The sequence below is a fragment of the Notothenia rossii genome (genome assembly GCF_949606895.1).
Source record: "Notothenia rossii genome assembly, chromosome: 4".
In the NCBI taxonomy this organism is placed as follows: domain Eukaryota; kingdom Metazoa; phylum Chordata; class Actinopteri; order Perciformes; family Nototheniidae; genus Notothenia; species Notothenia rossii.
Window position 1 is genome coordinate 21648734 of NC_136902.1, and position 18447 is coordinate 21667180.

Genomic DNA, 18447 nt, shown 5'->3' on the forward strand with positions numbered 1-18447 from the left:
ATTTTGTATGGAACCATTGTAATATATAAATTGGGCTACCTTGAATCTTTTTACTGTATTAATTGCAGGTGTGTCGTTTTGGGAGAACTAATAAGCAACATGGAAGTTTCATTGCATTTTTATTTGTCATGACTTTGGGTCTTTCATATAAGAAATAAACACTTCGTTCTTTCACATATTTTTGTAGATTTAATATCCAAACTAGTTATTAATCAGAAAGTTGTGAAATAATAACTGCATTTGAATAGATTTGTTTTGCTATGGGAGTATTTGATATTTTTAGTCCATTAAGTGATACTTTTGTTTTGTCTGCAATATGGAAATGAAATGATTGGACAAAAGCAACAATGAAGATATTAATTTTACATTATACAACACAACTATATAAAAAAACATCCTAAAAATAACAGCAACCAACGTTAATGTGCATAATATAAATGAGTAAAACAAAAGAAAATGTGACACTGGAAAGCCAAATCAAAATAATTTATTTTTTGGTGACATTTCATACAGTTCTAGGATTGTGTCTCAAACACTTGGTTGATCCATTAGTATATTTCTTTTTGCCACCCCAACCCAAATTACAGAAAATAATCCAAACATTTGGAGGGGGGGAAATTCCTGTAATCCTGGAATTTGCAAGCATGTTAACATCAACCATATGCTTCTAAAATGATTTCACATTACTTATGAGTAAGATTCTTTTTAAAAACAAGTTAGTGCATGTATTTAATTATACTAAATCACTAGCTGCTCATACTCAAAAATAACAGCCCCAGTGATTGGTTACTCATTTTACTGCATTACTAACCCAAAAGTCAATGCATCAAGTATGTTTGCTCAGCTGACATCTCCAACAGTATATAAATGTCATATGCGTGATTTTATTTTTTGCCAATTGCGATTTCACACAACTTTGGGGAAACCAGCCTACCAGATTGGGAGAAAAGCGTTGTGCATCAGAATTAAAAATAAATACATTTAAAAAGCAATACATACAGTGAGTCAAACTTCTAAGTCAATCCTTTCGTTTTCAAAAATAAAAAAAGGGAGAAAATAAAAAAAAAACAGGAAATGAAAGAAAAGAACCAGCAAACTCACCCTAAAAAGCACAATCAATATGGTGGATAGGTGCTGTCAAAAGCCTCTCTCTGTTAATTCAGTACTAGAACAATTACATTCTCCCCCACACATTTTCTAGTGAAGGGTAATCGAAATATAGCGTAGGCAACTACACCTCTACAGCTTCTTCAAAATCCAGTTTCACTGGGCCAAAGGTTTGCCCAAGACTACATTATTTAGCAGACCTGTCAATAAAAATCAAAACGTTATCCTAGCACACTATGATCGTAGGCAGCTGGCACATAGCACGTGAAAATGTTCCAATTTTCTTTATAACCACGACATGGCTGCCAGATATCATGTAGCTATCATCCTCAGCTAACAGCACTCCTCAGACTATTTTTGACACTATGCCATTGTTAAGAACAATTCACAGATATAAGCTTAACCTGGATATCCATTGATGATGTAGAAAAGCCAAACCTCACCTTAACCAGGCGCACTGAACAGTCAAATCTTATTAACCTATTATTTTTTCTCCTTGAAAACGTCACCCTACTACCAAAACAAACATGTAAACACAGAACCTGACTGATTATCAACATGACAATGTTCTGAATCCATAACCAAAACAGTTTCAGATTAATAAAGATAAAACATGAAAAACTTTGGACCAGGCTAGCGGGTTAACGGTGGAAAACGGGCCAGTGAGAACCCCAAAGTGGATTTCGGCTTCAAACAAAACCACACATTTGACTGTGGCGTACAGCGACACTTTCTGATATCCGACTGATACAATTTTAGCCAATTATGGACCAGGATCAAAATACCACCATAGAACACATTTCATTAATATACATTAGAAGCCACACTGTCCAGTTTCAGGACAATGATTGTGAGTCTGATGTAAAAATTAAACATAATTAATTTCATTACATCAGTGCAGCAGCACACTGTAGCACTTCAATCAAATTGCTTAACAATCAATGCATACACAGACATCAGTCAACCTTTCAGTCATACTTGCAAACCTAAGCACACACGGAAAAAACAAACTGATGTCTCATTGCGTGTTAGTGATATCTTTGTATATGTACATGACATATATGCATGTTCTTTTCTTCTTAGTGCATATTGTTCTTGCAGACATCTATTCTTTAAAATCAAAGAAAAAGATAGCGAGCCATTTATGAGGCTCAGCATCCCACCTCTCCCTAGCAGGGCGTAAATGGGACTTCCTCCAGACACTTACAATTCTTTTAAGCATAATGCTGGAGGTCAAAACAAGATTTTTGTTTCCTTTTCAAATAATTCATCAAAGTTCTTCAGGTGTCATTTTGCCCATTGGTCCTGGATGTCCCGGTCTTAATGTCTTTTAAAAAGCTTTTCTGTGGACAAGTTCCAGGGGGAAGGTGGCTACCATTATGTTGTTGCTTTTATGTTATTCATTGTTATATATAATTATATATATCCATGTATATATTCAAACATCTTTTTTCTATTCATGTCGAGTTTTTACTTTGGCGATACTGGAGGGATATTCTGCTCTTTGCCAGTGTGCCTGTAGCCTCCCTGCGGAGAGCTGCGTCGGGCTGGAGGCGGGCGCCTCTGTTCCCGAAACTTGAAGCCCCCGTTGCCTCTGGGGCCGTTGCTGCGGTAGTAGCCTTGAGAGTCACGATCACGTGGAGGTCGGCTCTCCTTGCATTCCCACCCCCCCTCCCTGTCATGGACCTTCTCCTGCTTGTCTCCAGCAACGCTGCCGGAGCCCTGATCCTCAGATTTGTTCACGCGCAACTCGCGTAGCGGCTGGCCAGACGCTGTGCCTGTGGAAACTGGGGCAGGGGCCGCAGGTGGAGGGTCCTTGGGTGGCCGTTGGCACACCTCGGCGTAGCTGAGCTTGCGTGGCTCCTTGAACAAGGCATGGAAAAAAAACACAGTTTTAGAAAACGTGCAAAGGTGACTGATCAACTTTATTGATTTCCTTCGTCAAACCCTCAGATCTCATAATCTTAACGCTCATCGGGGTAGGAGTGAACATCCTGGACGTTTGGTTGGAAAGGGCAGAGAGAGAGATAAAGAGAGAAACTGAAGGAGAGGGACAAGTAGAGAGAATGGAGAGAACCAAAGCCAGTCCGTCCACTACCTGACTTCCCTCTATGCGAACATGTTTTCATCATCAGGAAAACAGCTAAGCTCTAGAGCAGGCTTTCAAACATCCTCACCTGTGTGGCGCTGGGAGGAGGGGGGGGCCGCAGCAGGAGCCGGCGTGCTTGGAGTCGCTGGTGTGGAGGTGACGGGGGGGCAGCAGCAGCAGGAGCAGCAGCAGCAGCCGCAACAGAAGCAGCAGCAGGGGGCTGAGGCCTGGGGTTAGGCACGGGTTGTGTGGTGGGGGGTGGGATTACGGTAGTTTGAACTGGCGTGCGCGGAGCCACTTTTGGAGCTGGAGGCTCCGCCCGTTCAAACCCTCTTCTCCTGACGAGGGATACTGAAGAGAAACAAGAGTTTCAGACATTCAAATTGACTTTAACAAAGGTGTTAGATTATTCTGAGCTAAATTGTCTTCGTCTTACCCAGGGACGGGGGGTCCGAGTGGGAGTGCAGCAGGTTTGGCTGCTGGCAGGGCAGGACTGGAGACCGCCACAGCCTCCTCTGTGACTGGTGGTGGGCCCGAAGCTGACTCACAGTGGCTTCTTTATTGGCTTGTTCTGTCTATAAAAACACAGGAGACAGGCACATTAAACCTTTGATTACCTCAACCCCAACAATGCTCTATGCAGACAAGAGATTTACAACTCGTTAGTGTTCATGTCGTCTTACCTTGTCTCTGTACAACCCGCGTACAACATCTGACATTCGGTTCTCCAGCACTGGCTCTCCCTGTGTGCTGACCACGCAGCCAGGAAGTGGTGGGAAATTGGTAGCGGCCAAGTCGAACTTCGGTTGAGAAACCTTGATCTCTGTTAGCGGTGCAGGCCTCTGGAAGGGAAATTGAGCAAACAGAAAATATCACAAAACGGTTCATATGTTTTAAATACATTTGAGTTTAAAGCGACAATAAAAATGGCCATTTACCGCAATCCGGTCATCTTCTCGCCTCCTCCGTGTTCCTCGGTAGGGTTGTGCTCCGTCTGAAATGGAAATAAAGGATCAGTTAAGGCAGCGTTTCTCAAAGTGTGGGACGCGCCCCACTGGTGGGGCGCAGAGATGTGATAGGTGGGGTCGCGAAATGGACGCGATGAACGGGAGATTTTTTTTTTTTTGGGTCCTCGCGGGCGTTAGTGGACTGTTACAGCCGGAGACTCGCAACGGCGGTGGACTTTCACAGCGCCAGATCCGCGGAGCCTCGCAACGGCGGATGCGGTACCGGCGCTGTGAAAGTCCACGACCCAACTATGTCAGAGCCAGTGGCCCACCAAAGGCAGTGGCCCACCGGGAAAAGTCCCGAATCTCCCGATGGCCAATCCGAGCCTGCTCACACACACAACTGAAACCAAAATCATTTACAGCGTTGAAGTCGGGAAGAAAAGCAATGAGCGGCACCTCACCACTTCACCAGGAGTTTAACCGTGACACTTTTCGAAATTCCATCTGTGTCCCCCCACTTTAGAAATAGGCCTATGTTTATTATAATTTTTTAACGCAAGCCGTCATCGTCACGGAGGAGCACAGAGCCTCTGTGAGCGAGCGAGACAGAGAAAGAGAGCGAGAGAGCACACATTTATCTATTTAATATAGCCTAGGTGTAAAAAATAAAGTAAGAAATCATTCCAATGTGTGGCTATAGGACAGTAGAAAAAAATAAAAAAGTTTAAAAGGGGAGTGATTAGTAAAATATGCATAAATAAAAGAAAGAATGCTAACTAGGTAACATAAGATAAGAATAAACAACTTTAAATGATTTGTTATTGGTTTTGATCATATTCTAAAGATGTTTGGATTATTGAAAAGTATACAGCTCCTTTCAGTCTGTTGAAAGCTGTATCCATAAATTCATTTTTTGCTCTAAGTGCACCAGATTGAGGCATTTCACTCAACATTAAAAAAAAAAATCTTCTCGGGGTGCATGCCCCCGGGCCCCCCTAGAGGTGAGGTCCATCCCCAAATAAAGCAGGTTAAAATAATTAAATTGCATCCATTTTCTTTTAGTAAACATTGAAAACGGGTCCCACAGACCCAAACAGCACACAAAGGTTTAAAGGTAAGAATATAATAATGTTCAAATGTGCAGGGGTATAAATATATACAAATATATACAGTGCAAAAAAAACTAAAAAGAGGAGTAAAAGTAGCTCACGACTTGTTTTATTTTTTGAAAGTAGCTCTCATCCTAAAAAAGGTTGGAGACCCCTGTTATAGAACGATACATTTGACCATTTTAAACTTGGCCTACCATTTTATTTGAGCGATGAGGAACAGGTGGGGCTTGAAAAGGCCCACCTGTTCAAAGTGGGGAATGACAGAAAAAGTTTTGAGAACCACTGAGTTAAGGTCAACTCACCATTAAAAAAAGGACACTGACAAGACTCGAGATACAATGCATAGTGGAATGATCATTTAGCTGAGAAAATCTAAGTAAATGTAGATCCTTTTTTCCATTTTATATAACATTATAGATCTTCACGAAAAAAAAAACATTAAAAAATCTCCTTGGAACTGGGATGGATGTTTTTCACTATTTTTGTGTAAACATGCAAGGACAGCGGTATGGACTACAGTTGAGTTCATGATTGGTTTAAGTTGTGGAAACCTTAAAGAGACGTACTGAACGTGAGAAGATGTGCAACACATCATTAACTCATTAGGAAGAGCTGAGAACGCCGATGTTAAATCTAAACGAGCCACTAATATCTTGACACATCACTAATAACACTGATATTCTTTGTCAAAGGTAAGCAGGGTGATCTCCTCGTGAGTCTTTGACCCTCAGATCTCATAATCTGAACGCTCATCGGGATGCGAGTGAAGCTCCTGACTTTGGAAGAGAAGGAAAGAGAGAGAGAGACAAAGAAAAGAGAAACATGAAGAGGAGAAAGAGAGAACCAAAGCCAGTTACTCCACTCCCCAGTTTCCCTCTATGCGCATTTTGATTTCATCATCGGGTCTGACTTGAGAAGAGTCCAGTACGATCATTCTTTGTGAAGCTGCTTTTATTAAAATGGCATTAACAAACTTGTCCTCTCTTGTGAAAACAAAAAGGGACAATTTAAAGTGGATCAATCGATCAGTCTAACCACACATTTGTCACAGCCAATGAACAGCAGCCATTACAGTGAAGTATGCTTACCTTCCACGTCCAGCCATGCCGCTGTCATCACTGGGGACTCCAAAGACGAGGAAGAGGAGGAGAAAGATGTGAGAACGCGGAGCTCAGGGTCAGAGGCGGCCTGGGACCGGGCAGGGTGGTGAGAGGGGAGCAGGGGGGCCTGGGGGGCTGCGCAGCCCAGTCAGACTCTCCAGGGGGGACAGGGGTTACAGACGCTTGAGGTCACCCTCGCCTGTCCTCACCTGGGGCTTCACATTGTTCCTGTAGCAGGGGGGAGAAGGAGAAGGTGAGCAATGGGCAACCTTAAGAGGAAAATGTTTGTAAGGCATACTGTTGACCAGTGTTTCCTTTCCAGGTTGTAACCAGTGTTAAAAACTAAAAAGGGCAGCATGACTGTCCTTAAAGTTACTCTACCAATGTAGTTCAACAATTCATCAATATGTGGGGCTAATGTTTTATTATTTTCTCCTTATAGCTTTGTGAAGCACCTTGAGATGACGTTGTTTTTAAAGTGTGCTATATAAATCAAATGTATTATTATTAAAATAGTATATTCGATGCTTTAAAGCAGTAAATACAGTTGAGCAGATATGATGTAAATGGTAATGCCAGTTTGGTCTTTCAAGTGGCACTTGTGATTGGACTTAATGCCATCACAGAGTAAACAGTGTAACCACGGTTATGAGATGAGAATTGGAACAGACAGTAATAAGCCTATATTACTTGTGTATGTAATGGAGGCTGAAGCATCTGAATCAGTTGATGGAAACACTGGTGTTCTCAGTTTGCGGCAGGAATAAGAGACAGCATGCTCTGTCCTCAGGGAAAATGTGAAGACATGCATGGACAGAGATTTGTACTACATTTGTGTTAATGATTGGTTGAAGCTGTGGAGACTTTGACGGCAACATGTTAAATGTTTGGAAATCTGCAACCAACCATAAACTCATAAGGAAGAGCTGACAACGCCCATGTTCAGCAGACAGGCCACTCATGTTTTAACGTGCCACTAATCACACTGAGACGTTGTTTGTCAAAAGGTAAGCAGCGTGATTCACATGGACTCATCTTCTCGTGAGTCTTTGGCCCTCAGATCTCATAATCTGAACGCTCATCGGGACCTGAGGGAAGCTCCTGACTTTGGAAGATCAGGATAGATAGAGAGAGAGAGAGAGAGAGAGAGAGAGAGAGAGAGAGAGAGAGAGAGAGAGAGAGAGAGAGAGAGAGAGAGAGAGAGAGAGAGAGAGAGAGAGAGAGAGAGAGAGAGAGAGAGAGAGAGAGAGAGAGAGAGAGAGAGAGAGAGAGAGAGAGAGAGAGAGAGAGAGAGAGAGAGAGAGAGAGAGAGAGAGAGAGAGAGAAACATGGAGAGGAGAAGGAGAGAACCAAAGCCAGTTACTCCACTCCCTGGTTTCCCTCTATGCGCATATTGATCTCATCATCGGGTCTGACTTGAGAAGAGTCCAATAAGATATTTCTTTGTGAAGCTGCTTCTTTTTTTCTTTTTTTTTTTAATCACAATAACAAACTGGCAAAGTTGTCATCTCTTTGTTAAAGACAAAGCGTACTGATTAAAGCTTGACGGCTGCCTGACCGGGACCCAACCCCAAACTGTGGGCATCTCTTTGCTAAAGCATATAACAAAGTAATACAATCACTGATGAAGAAAGCAGCAGTAAAAACAAACAAAAACAATGAACAAATAATAATGGTTATTAGTTGTGATGGAGAGATACATGTAACCGTGTTGATACAAAAAAGAAGAAGTTTTGGAGCCAAGGCGGCCATAACTGAAAAAGCCTGTTGCTCAGAATCAGGTGGATGCTTCTGCCAGTCAGTAGACAAACCTACATTTATCAGATGAAGTGGCAAATCTAGGTTGTTCATTACCTGGCAACAAACATTAACATATACAAAGGGTAATGGCCATAAAGTCTGAGCGGCAAAAGCCCTGTTATGGATCTTTGGCAGTATGGCAAGAGATGAAGGTAGCAAATGAAGCTTATTGTATAACAGTGGTACCTGAAGGCATTTATTACATTCTTTCTTGAATAGAGGGGGACACTGTGGGGACAGTAAGAAGACAGGGAGTGAAGCACAGTTCCCCGGTGAGGTCACATTATCGTTATGTCGCACACTTGGACAACACTTCACTGTCAGATGATCTGATGTTCACAACTTATCATTCAAACAATGACACAAGTGGTAACATATTTAAATAAAATGTTTAATGCAAAAATCAGACGTAGATCTAAGGGCACAATGAGTAGGATTTGTCTGTTTTTGTTTCTTAACACAAGATTTGGCCCCTGCCCCCCGGCTCAACGAGGGGAAGAGATCTGGACCGGGGCTGAAGACTGACCCCAGCTTTACTCTCGTGTTATTTGCAGTTTTCCAGTGTTGCGAGTCATTTTTATAGTTTTCTCGGATGCTTGTTTACCACCTGGTACCTTGTTGTTTTTATAGAACTCGAAGCCAATTAATGTCCTGAACACAGCCAGATAAATAAGGACAAGATATACAGGAAGAGGACAGGTCCCTGCAGATGCAGACAACACCATACACTTGTAGTGAGTCATACATCATTATTGAAAGGGATTTTTTACACAAAATCCTACAAATGTTGCCTTTAAGTAAAAAGAAAGGAGAAAAAAAGAGCAAACAAAAAGGGAAGACATGTGCTTACCGGTTTCTGTTGAATGGGCGAGTGATATTAAGAGAATTGGAGCCAGTTTTGTAGTGTCCGGCTGAGCCAAATCCATTCACAAAGCTACTGTTGGGAAACGGGGCCTGCAAATCGGAAAAGAGTAAACATTTACCAATCCTATTTGAGTCAGTGGTTTCATGTATTTCAGTATGCAAATACATTTGTGTTTCATGTATTTCAGTATGCAAATACAATTGTAAAGTTATTTTTGTCCTAGTTGCTGCCACAGGGACCTGGAAAAAACATTCCCCATGGTGTACAACTTTATAAAATACACAATGTTTTGACTTACGTGCTATGCAAACTACTGTGTGTTTAGGTCTACTGACAATTTGCAGAGATGGAAATACTCATTTGAATGTACTTGATGCATTGCTTTTCAGACGTTGCATCAAACAAGTTTGGCCCCACACTACTTGTGGCCTTCAGGTTTCTGGATCGTTTCGTGCATCACATTTACTGATGATGCACTGAAACAATATGAAGGAGTGGTGCATGAAGGGTGAATATTACAGGGTAGGTGTGTGTGTGTGATCGTCTCCTTGTGAGCGCAGTATGTCTCACCAGAGGAGTTTCAAAGTACGGTGTGGGCGAAGGCGTCCAGGTGGGAGGTACGATGCCATAGACCGGGTACTGCTGCTGGGGGTAGACGTGCTGCATGTAGAGCGGAGAGCTGTACTGGGACTGGCTCTGGGACTGCTGTGCGTACAGGCTGCTGTCCATGCTACGGTAGCCATTCTTTGCAAAGAATGTGTTGATGGCCTTTATCCTGGCCTGTCAGCATGGACAACCAGGGAAAGAGCAAAGACTGAAATATCTGAAAACAACTTTGCAGACGGGCCTTTCCAAAATGACAAAGAAGTTTGAATTTAACTCACCATAATGGGTTTTCCCTGAAATGTTTTTACTTCCTCTCTCAAATACTTGTATGCCTAGGGGAGTACAATGGAGAATCATGAGTGAAATACATGGTTTACTGAGAAAAGACCATGTAGAGACATTTCACTTTGCATTACCTGCTGAGCGTCGGTGTCTGATTGGAATGTGATGTACCAGTTGTTGTTGTGCGCAAACTCAACACTGATCACTTTTGGACAGTTGTCATTTTTGAACAGTGCCTCCACTTCCTGTGAAGAACATAAACAAGGGTTTTAAACATGTAAACATCTACATCCTTATTGCAATTTGATGCATCCAAAGGCAGTGTGGCTGTGTATGCAGAGGTCAGCCTTACCTCAACAGGAGTGGTTTCAGGTACCTCCCTCAGAATGATAATGCACCGCTTGTGATTAGGACGCACTTTCTCCCCTTTCTCATCCACTTGTACCATAGGAGAGGCTGAGAGGGAAAGATGGGGAAATGTATTTAAATATAGACACATCACAGATATATGAAGATCTTTTTAATTGACATCGTCTTAAACTCTCCACTCACATCTCAACACGTCCAGGATGAGGTCCATGTCAGTGGTGAGGACCTTGATGCCCTCCATGCTGGCAATAGTCCAAATGGGGACAAACTGGTCACTGTCCATCTGAGACATCAGGTACAAATCCTTTGAGAGGTTCTCTCTGAATAACAAAAATAAATCAATGTAGATTAGCCTTCTCTTGAAAAACAGGTTTTATATTTTACATTATAAAAAAGGTGGTTCGAGTTCTTGACTCTTACCTGGAGAAGTAAAACTCCAGCTCCTTCTTCAGAGACTCTCGTAGATTCTCAGAGGAGATCTGAGGCGGCTCTTCAGTTTTAGGATCTGCTGAGACCCAAAACAAAATGTCAGTCGTAATACAACACAACTGTCAATAATGTTCTCTATGACGCATTTAATGTTGAGTTTTTGTTGACAATGTCATAACTCAATAATATGCGTCATCATGGACAGAGCCAAAGTGGACCCTCAAACATGCCTCTTGATGCCAGGGACATCAAGTAAAAATATATCGTTTTCCCCTTCATCTCAAGAGATATGTTGAGGCTGAATCTATAGCAATGTTAAAACTATTTGATAAAGTGTGAAAACTGACTTTACCAGAGAGGGAAGGTATAATACAAAATATGCCGTTATGTTGCATTGTGGGCCGTGTAGGATCCAGCATTGTGGAGTTTGACTCCTACTTTGAATTCAAGTACACCTTAAACCTGTTGAACCCCATCCCTGTTTTTCAGGTCTCAGGCTCGAAAAAAGGCTTTTTTCTCAAAGTAATGATAAACCTGTGAGTTGGATGTAGAAAAGTCAGAATCAATATAGATGGTTTTTTTTAAAAATTATATTTATGCAGTTTTGGCCAGAGCGAACCTATCTCTCGCTCTGACATCTGGAAACGGAAAAGCAGGTTTATTGCTTATGGATTATCAGAAATCATTTCAAAGGGACACAGACACATTGGATTAACTTCAGCAGCGTTTTTAATCGTTTTAAATGCCATTGAAGACCACTTTTGACCAGACAACGACAAAGGTAAGCAATTTTAGCTACCTAGCGCCACATGTTTTTTCCGCTCGTCGCTAATTCAGAGGCTCAGCGCTAGCTTTGTGGGTTTTTTTTAAAAAAGAAAGAAAAAAATATCAGTTAGCCGAGTTTCTTCCCGTTACATGGATATAAAACATTCATAGTTTATTAAATATTAAGATGCCCTCAGATGATGCGTTTTTCCGCCCGGGGGCGGGGGGGATGGGGTTAAGAGAAGGGCCTTATGTTAGACAACCAGTCTAAACAGGTCAAAAAAGGATTGAACGCGTGGTTAATTATCTCAAAGTCAAACACAGGATTTACATGTGGGGTGATAAATGAAATACTAGTAGCTGTGTAAGTCGAGTGTAGCCAAAGCATGCTATGTGTTTATAGTTCCAGCTGGCTGCGAGACAACCCTTTGGGAACACTATTTAAACCATGATTCTAGATTTGGACCAAGTGGACTGAGAACATTAAACCTGAAGGGCTTAAGGTGAATTAATAGAATCAATTAGCAGAATAGAATTCCATTTATGGTATGCTCTTCATTTAAAGTAACACTGTGCCATGTTTATTCAGGGTATATGCAGGAATCCTGAGGTCAAATTTAATACCTTTTAAGACCTTTTTTAAGACCCTTTCCATACATTTTAAGACCTCATCGCAACTTTGAGTTCTAGCCGGTTACATTGGCAACACACTTTACCTCACATTTACTTTATTGATTGTAAGATAGCAAAACTAAACAGAGTGTAGACAGACCACTGAAGCCTCCTTTCCACGTGAACTTCAACCTCTCTGTGAAGGTCAGGTTTAATGCAGTATGCTGCTTTGTTGCTTCTGTACTCTGTGCTCTTTCATTCCAGTAAAACTCCTCAGAAACCATTAGAAACCAGTATTTGACCAATAAACAAAACAATTCACAAAACTTTGAACTATGAAATATATTAAACTTTGGTGAGCTTCAGCGGGGTAATGCCATATAGGAGCTCCCTCACAAATACCCAGGGGTTAAATTGGGCTGGGGCTATCCGGGGCTAAGCGCTGGCACATAGGACAATGCTCTGACGTCATCACCCTCACACATTTGTCATATGTTTACAAAAAACGATATATAGGTTAAGACTTTTCTCGTTCTTAATATAGACTATATTAGGGTCGATATGTGTTGACTTTACTTTAAAATAGCAGATCTCTGTGACCGGAGATAGTTTGGCTTAGACCCCGGCCCCACGAGGACGCATACGGTAAAACGCATACGCAAACGCAAAAAAGTCTTCCGTTCACACGCATTTGATTCATTAATGTGTCCGTTAACACTAGGCCGCTGGAAATGCTGGAAACGCTGTAGTACATATGCCAGGCCTGTAAGTGGCGCTGCTGCCGCCACAAAATACACCAAAAGCAGCGAAGAAGACCCCGGAGCATGGTTGCCATGGTTGCCCTTTTGTTTATTCTCCGTGGTGGACGACGTGTTCTCCTGCTGTATATCTCTCAGGTAGTCCACCAGCAGATGAAAAACACCCACCTCTCCGCCTCTTCCAAGGGACGAGGGAACCGTGCGGCAGAGTTTCCGTTAAAAAAAATGTTCCGCCGGTCAACATGTCTGTTAAAGTTTAAATCTTCCGTACAAAATTAGAAAAGTGCCGATCAGAGGTCTTCTTTGTTATTTATTGAGCTTTAAAACAAATTGATAACGACTCTGTTCTCTGTATAATAATATTTAATAAACGGTGCCTGCCTCTCTTTTCCTCCCCCTCTTCTGACAGCCCAGCAGCAGCAGGAGACGTGGGGAGAGGGAGGCGGGCTATTTCATCGTTATCAGAAAATGATCATATAGGGCTTACACACGGAGCCGTTGGACCCCTAGAGCGTTGCGTATGCCGGTCTACCCACCTTGGGACCCCCCACAGAGCGGAGCAAGGCAACGAAACTTAAAATAAGAAGCAGCATTTTACGGCGCGCTATGCATGCCTTGAGGGGGTTTCCCGACATGTCGTTTCAGTAAATTAAAGGGTGTTTCATGTTGTCGTTGCTGTGGGACTTCTTAATACCTTGGAAAATGCCGTTTAATACTTTTTAATACTTTTTAATAGCCTTAATTTTTGCTAAATTGATTTATCAACTTTTAATACTTTTTAAGACCCCGCGGACACCCTGTTATTGTAAAACAAATTACAGCTAATGTTATATAATGAAAGCTCTGGAAGAGCCAGGCTAGACGTGTTATTAAATGTAAGCAAGGCCTATTAGTGAGACGATACTCGCGCAACAGATTTGGTGTTTAAGCTGATGGCAGGGTATATGCAGGAATCCCGAAGTCAAATGTAATACCCTTTAAGACCTTTTTTAAGACCCTTTCCATGTATTTTAAGACCTCATCGACACTTCGAGTTTTACCACTTACATTGGCGACACACTTTACCTCACATTTACTATATACAGTATTGATTGTCCTTCCTCCTTATCTTCCAACCATTTGGACGCAAAATAGCATTTTCCCATAACGATGTTGTTTAACAACCGGCGGCGGCGAATAATCGATTAATATTCGCCAGGGCTGTCCAATTTTCGAATTTGAACAGTTCAGTTTCTGGCATCCCTACACAGAATCACACTACACACCTACGCAATGATTACATTCAGGCAGACTTTAGAATACAACCTCTTTGGACAATTTATATACTTATTGAAAACAAGCTAACCCATTTCATACCTTGGAAAATGCTGTTTAATACTTTTTAATAGCCTTAATTTTCGCTAAATTTAGTCAACTTTTAATACTTTTTAAGACCCCGCGGACACCCTGGATGGGGCTGTTTATGATGTTTCACCATCATTATATCAAGCTTAAGATGAATACATTAATAAAAAGAGAAGAGGCCTTAGTTGCAGTCACAGTTGGTGTGTGGAGAGGACAGCATGTGATGTGAAGTGACTGACCTGGGGTCCCCGTGGTGGACTCAACGGGGGAAAAGCCCAACTCTGGAGGGTCCATTCCATTTACTGCTATCTCAGCTGTTGCTGAGGAGCTGCTGTCATCCAGGGCCGTGAATCCCACGGTGAACGGCTTACACCCCGCAGACGAAGGCTCAGAATAACCTGTGAGCAAGGTAAAGAGTTTTATTGAGAACCAACAACATACAGTCTAAAGTTCAGGGCTGTTTTTCTTTGTCTGTACGAGTCCTTTAATAAATCGTTTTACATGTGATGTCAACATATGGTTCAAATAAACAAAAATCCAAATTGTAATTCAAACGTGTATACAAGTGCAAAAAGGTCACGATTTGAAAAAAAAAAAAAATGTAATTTGCTTTTACACATTAAAGCTATGTCAATTTTATTAAACGCCATTTAGAGTTTTCTAAGCACATTTAATTCCAATGATGTAAGTGTAACTCACCCTCACTGATGTCTGCGGGGGGCCAATGAGGGCTGTTGGTAACAGCCTCGCTGGGGGCCACGGGCATCTCCTGCCACACTTTGGCATTTGGGTTCAAACCGGCACCCTTAGAGGTGACCTTCAGAGCAGAAACAGCATGATTAGGCAAGTTAAATTAATATCAAAGATAAAAGGCAGACTTACATTCTAATTTTAGCTTTATCTAACATTGATTAGCCACAAACACACCATTTACACAGCTTGCATGTAAAGCGAGAACTAATCTAATTTAGACTGCTTTTTTTTTGTTATGTGATCTAACTGGTGTTTTTCATCTGCAACTGAGATCTAGAGTACGATCAGATTAAATATTCTTGCTGATTCACCACAGACTTGCCATCTCATCTCTTCTTGGCATCACACTGGTCTCAGGGCTACTGTCAAAACTGAGCTGGTAAAACAAATGTGTTGACAACGTTACAGGTTTTTAAACACACCACCGCACTAGGTATGTTTGCAACTCTCATGTCAAGCCATTAATACTTATTTATTTATAAGTACACAAACATTGAGTTCCTTTTATATTCAATATCAAGCACTGAGCAGCAAGCACCAGCCTTCTTAATGCATTAAATAAAACCTAATGACCATAAAGTGTAGGATCCAATGGCCTGAGGAGATCTATGAGCATCCAGGTAGAAATCTGAAGGGAACATGATAACTTGATGTGACTATGGCTATGGACTTATATACTAATGTAACCTGAAAAACAATTAAACAGTTGCCTTTGTTTGAACAAGCAAACTGAAAGAAAAAAAACACTCCAGATAATGCAAGACTAATCCATGTGATTAAAGCAATTATCAACAAATCCGTTTTTCCAGTCTTAGATTATATTTACCTTGTGCTGTTTGGATAAACATTAGAACAATACTGTTTGCTGCAAAGGCCTATTATCCATCACAAACTATCAACATACAAACGAAAACCAGGCAAATACAACAGGAGAACTTTATAGGTTTAAACAGAATTAAAAAGTGGTCACCAACAAATTGCTCAACTACAAATAACCAACCATCACCACAACTGCTGAGATCACTTATTACTTTTGCCTTGTGTGAGTGAGGGGGGGATTAATTAAAATCACAAGATGCAATCTTAGGATATTGGTAACACTTGCAAACTATTGGGCCTCAATGGCATCTAATTGGAAACAAGGAGTGCAATGAAATGTGCCATAGAGGGCCCCGTGATCCCCTGTTGACGAAATAGGCTATATTACCCTAAGCTTTGAGCAACCACACAATCTGTGTAGTAATACATGTTGATAGAAACAACAAAACCGATTTTAAGTTTATCTTTGGCTGGTTTTTCACCCACTTATTTATATTTTGATGCACAATATTTAAGGATTAGATCAGACTCTGCCAATCAAAAGGGCTGTGGACTGGCAGTAGAAATCCTGACCCAGCAAAGACCTGTGGCCAAGAATAGATCGCATACTGTACATGTTGAGGCATACAGATGCTACTGATACTGATATTAAGCGAAGGTGGATTGTGCTGATGTCCAAAGAGGAGTGGATGACAGCTGTTCACCAACTTTGAAACTGTTAAATGTACCAGCTTCTTCTTTTGACATTGTAATTTGCCACCTGCCAATAGATGCTTCCAGTAAAAGCATTCGGCCTGACAAGTACAGCTGCCACTTTACGATTTACCTCAGGACACTCCTCTCCACAAAGTATACGAGAATGGATGTGCCACACAGTTGGGTGTCATTCAGAAGAGCACAAGCATGCATGTGCAACTTAACACATGGTTACAATGCATGCTTCTGTGTTGCAGGCCGTGGCAAGCCAAGTAATGTCAGCTGACTGCGCTGCGCCGCACAGGCCAGGTATTTGCAACGCATGTCACTGCGCTAGCTCAGTTAGCTAGCAGCACGATTAGCCAACAGACACCGTTAGTGAATGAATATTTACCCTTCGGCCAATAATCTAGACATCGATCACATACCGATCGAAAACAAGTCAATCAGCACTCCTCGGCTCCCAATACCGTAAGTCTGCAGCTGTGCCATAACTTAACTTAAAGGCTAACGATTACTCAGCAAACTACTTAACGAGCTTGCTTGTTACTAGCTAAGCTAGCACCGGCTGGCTCCCTGTATGGACTGCAGATGAGATCAGGCTAAGTGTGTAAAATCACCTGCTGTACACAGGGCTGCAAGTTAGTCATTAGTCCTGCAACTGCTGCCGTATGAGCGGCGTCTGAGACCGTTTTTGCTTGGTAATCAATATCACGCTTTCGATAAAACCCTATCAGATATTGATATCACAAATAGTCACAAAGTCTGAAACATAGGATCTTTAAAATATGTTTTAATTAATTTTTGCTTTTGCTTAATACATATCATTCGTCGCGCAGAGGGGGGCGTACTGTGCTAACAGGTCTCTAAATGGTAGCTTAGCTAGCTAGCTAAAGTAGGCCTCACCATGCCGCCTGACCCTCCGTCGCTCCCCAGCGGAGCCTCGTCCTTCCCACCGGTCTCCGGTCCGGGGTCCTCCTGCAGCAGCGGCGGCTCTCCGCTCTGGTCTGAACTCATCAGCCGCTCCTGACTCACTTCCTCTCGGTCGCGTTCTCCCGCCTGCCACCACCTCTCCTTCCCGAAACGGCGACTGTGCTCAGCAGTCAGTCCGGTTCTCTCCTGTTCGACTGGATTGGCAGTAGCACTGAAACTAGCTCACTAGCTAGCTAGCCGGCTAGCAGGTATGCTACACAGCTAGAGACCTAGCGTGCTATGAATCAACGAAGCGGGCTAACGCCAGCTAGCTCAATGAATCAAACTCACACAGTCAGATACTAATGGTGTAAACGATGTCAAACCATGACTCTTCTTAGACCACAATCCCCGCTAGCGTTTCGTAAAATATAACACCACCCTGCGGGTTCGTGAGGCGCATTCCTAACCGGGCGACCGGAGCGGACACTGGGGACACGCACCCTTCCTCGCGCAGGCACACACAGTCCGCCGACGTCCCGGCTGCCACCGCGGGTTCTCGGTGACCTCTGCAAAAAACATTTCCTCTTCCTTTTCCGGATCCACACTGTAGTTTTCTGCAGTTTAAACAAAGCCTCAGCCATAGATTCAACACAATACACTATGCGAGTTTTGTATTATCAATCTTATAATAGTTTTACATTCATAAATATGAGTTTTCTAAAGTAAACACCAGTTAAATTATTTAGATAAAGAAAGGAGGTAGCCTCCTGAGACCCAGAAAGAAAAAGGTTTCAAATTTCCTTTTTTTTTTAGATCACCCATGTCTTTAGGGTGGTATTAACATAATGACTAACACAAACAAAAACAAAATATTTAAATGTTTTGTTTTATTGTGTGTGCTTTGTAGAGGACATCTGGGGTTAGTTATGGGAAGCATACAAACAACATTAACAAACAGGTACATTTAGACAACATTAGAGCACAACAACTCAATGCAACAAATACTGAGCCCTCATTTGTAGTACTCCATCCTTTTTTGAAATGCAGAAATAAATCTGACACTTCAGGCACTTGAT

The 18447-nt window shown here is 42.0% G+C and overlaps 1 protein-coding gene across 1 annotated transcript; it reads right to left on the reverse strand.

Moving 5' to 3' along the window:
* Window positions 1-472: 472 nt before the first annotated feature.
* larp4aa (La ribonucleoprotein 4Aa) lies at window positions 473-18168 on the reverse strand. The gene is given in 25 exon segments (XM_079674867.1): window positions 473-2970; window positions 3285-3521; window positions 3523-3547; window positions 3633-3738; window positions 3741-3771; window positions 3880-4038; window positions 4135-4176; window positions 4178-4190; window positions 6347-6381; window positions 6384-6407; window positions 6410-6490; window positions 6493-6522; window positions 6524-6547; window positions 6550-6586; window positions 8345-8386; window positions 9009-9112; window positions 9594-9803; window positions 9908-9961; window positions 10046-10156; window positions 10264-10367; window positions 10464-10600; window positions 10701-10788; window positions 14428-14586; window positions 14888-15005; window positions 17363-18168. Coding segments are annotated over 25 exon segments (2475 nt in total). The 5' UTR covers window positions 17474-18168; the 3' UTR covers window positions 473-2577.
* Window positions 18169-18447: the final 279 nt, after the last annotated feature.